The 1,374-nt window shown below is 56.0% G+C and overlaps 1 protein-coding gene across 1 annotated transcript in view; it reads right to left on the reverse strand.

Moving 5' to 3' along the window:
* Window positions 1-1,374, reverse strand: part of SEL1L (SEL1L ERAD E3 ligase adaptor subunit) — a 41,207-nt gene that overhangs the window by 37,268 nt on the left and 2,565 nt on the right. The window contains exon 3 of the mRNA XM_009280937.2: window positions 69-192. Coding sequence (XP_009279212.1) covers window positions 69-192 — 124 coding nt within the window. The remainder of the gene's footprint in view (window positions 1-68; window positions 193-1,374) is intronic.

Here is a 1,374-nt window from a genome sequence, read left to right on the forward strand (position 1 = left end):
GGGAGTCCGTGGGCGGCGAGGGCCGGGCAGCGCCGGCGGGTAGCGTCGTCTCCCGAAGTGCGGCTTACCGTGCCGTAGGGGAGTCGTCAGGAGCCGGGCGGGGGTAGCAGAGAGACGGGGAAGGAAAGACGCTCGCTGGCTGTGACTAGCGAACCTTCCTCCCTGGGGTGGGTGTTTCGGCCCCTCGGCTGGCTGCAGGTTTCGTGGCACAGAGCAGGGCGAAAGTCAGAGCCGTAGCTCCAGCCTCTCTTAAGGGGCACCTGGAGAGGGAAGTTAAAGGTTTAGCTTAATTTACTAAGTCTTACTTTTCTTTTCTCACGACATTTTTATCCTCTGTCGATAGGTTTCTATATCAATCTTTTTTTTTCCCCCCAGTGGAAAACTAGGGCTTATGGCTTTCATTTGCTTCTAAAAGAACAGGGAGCCCTATTTCAGACAACAGAATTCCAGGCAGCCGAACACACTTCCTTAATAAGGTGTATGGGAAGCAGCAGTAAATTCAGTATCTGTCTAAAGCGGCACCGCTGAAGCACGTGGGACTCACGAAGGAGTGATTGGCTGAACTTTCTTCAGAAAGGTGTCGGCTCCGGGAAGGGACTGAGGACTGTGGGACGCAACTCTTCGGTTCTTGCAAGAATCACATCTTTCTGTGGGTCAGTTAAAATGCAACAACAAACGAGGAAGGGGAACCAGCGTCCCAACCTGTAATGGACTGAAACATGACTGGGTAGTAAATGTTCCTGCGTCACGGGACCATGCTATTACACAATGCTGTGCTGAATTATAAAATGGATTCGCCACACACTGTCTAAATAGCGCTAAGCCATCTCATCCTTACAGCTCTACAGTTGTGGTCTCTGCAGGGCCAGAGTAGCCACCAGCGGCTGTGGTTTTTCCCGTGGGAGAGAACGGCAGAATCCGTGGAACGTGCAGTCCCACCTGGGGCAGGCTGGGGGGTTTTCTGCTCGCTGGGACTGGGTCTGCAGGCAGGGGAACGCCTGTGCCGCCTCGGCTAGGAGGCCTCTGAGTAGCATGCAAGTGCCTTGCACAGACCTAGCAAGGAGTTCTGAGGAGTTCTCCTCAGAACTAGCCAAGTGCTAGCCATTTTTTTTTCTAGCCACAGTACAGCTCCAACAGCGTCCTTCAACTTAGGCAAGACCAAGCCGCACTGTGGCGCGGGAGCGCTCCTGTCTCAGTGCAGGCCTGAAGGGGTTTCACCAAAGCGCTTCCCCGCGCTTGGATCAGGCCTAAGTTTAACCCCTGCCGCGCCAAGTACCGCAGCGCTAAACCCCGCCCGTTTGTGAACGTCGCTCCCCGGAGCAGCTCGCCGGGCCGCCCGGCCCCGCGGGGGGGATGCGCTGCCGTCCCTCCGCG

This window comes from Aptenodytes forsteri, unplaced genomic scaffold, assembly GCF_000699145.1.
Source record: "Aptenodytes forsteri isolate BGI_AS27 unplaced genomic scaffold, ASM69914v1 Scaffold193, whole genome shotgun sequence".
Taxonomy (NCBI): Eukaryota; Metazoa; Chordata; class Aves; order Sphenisciformes; family Spheniscidae; genus Aptenodytes; species Aptenodytes forsteri.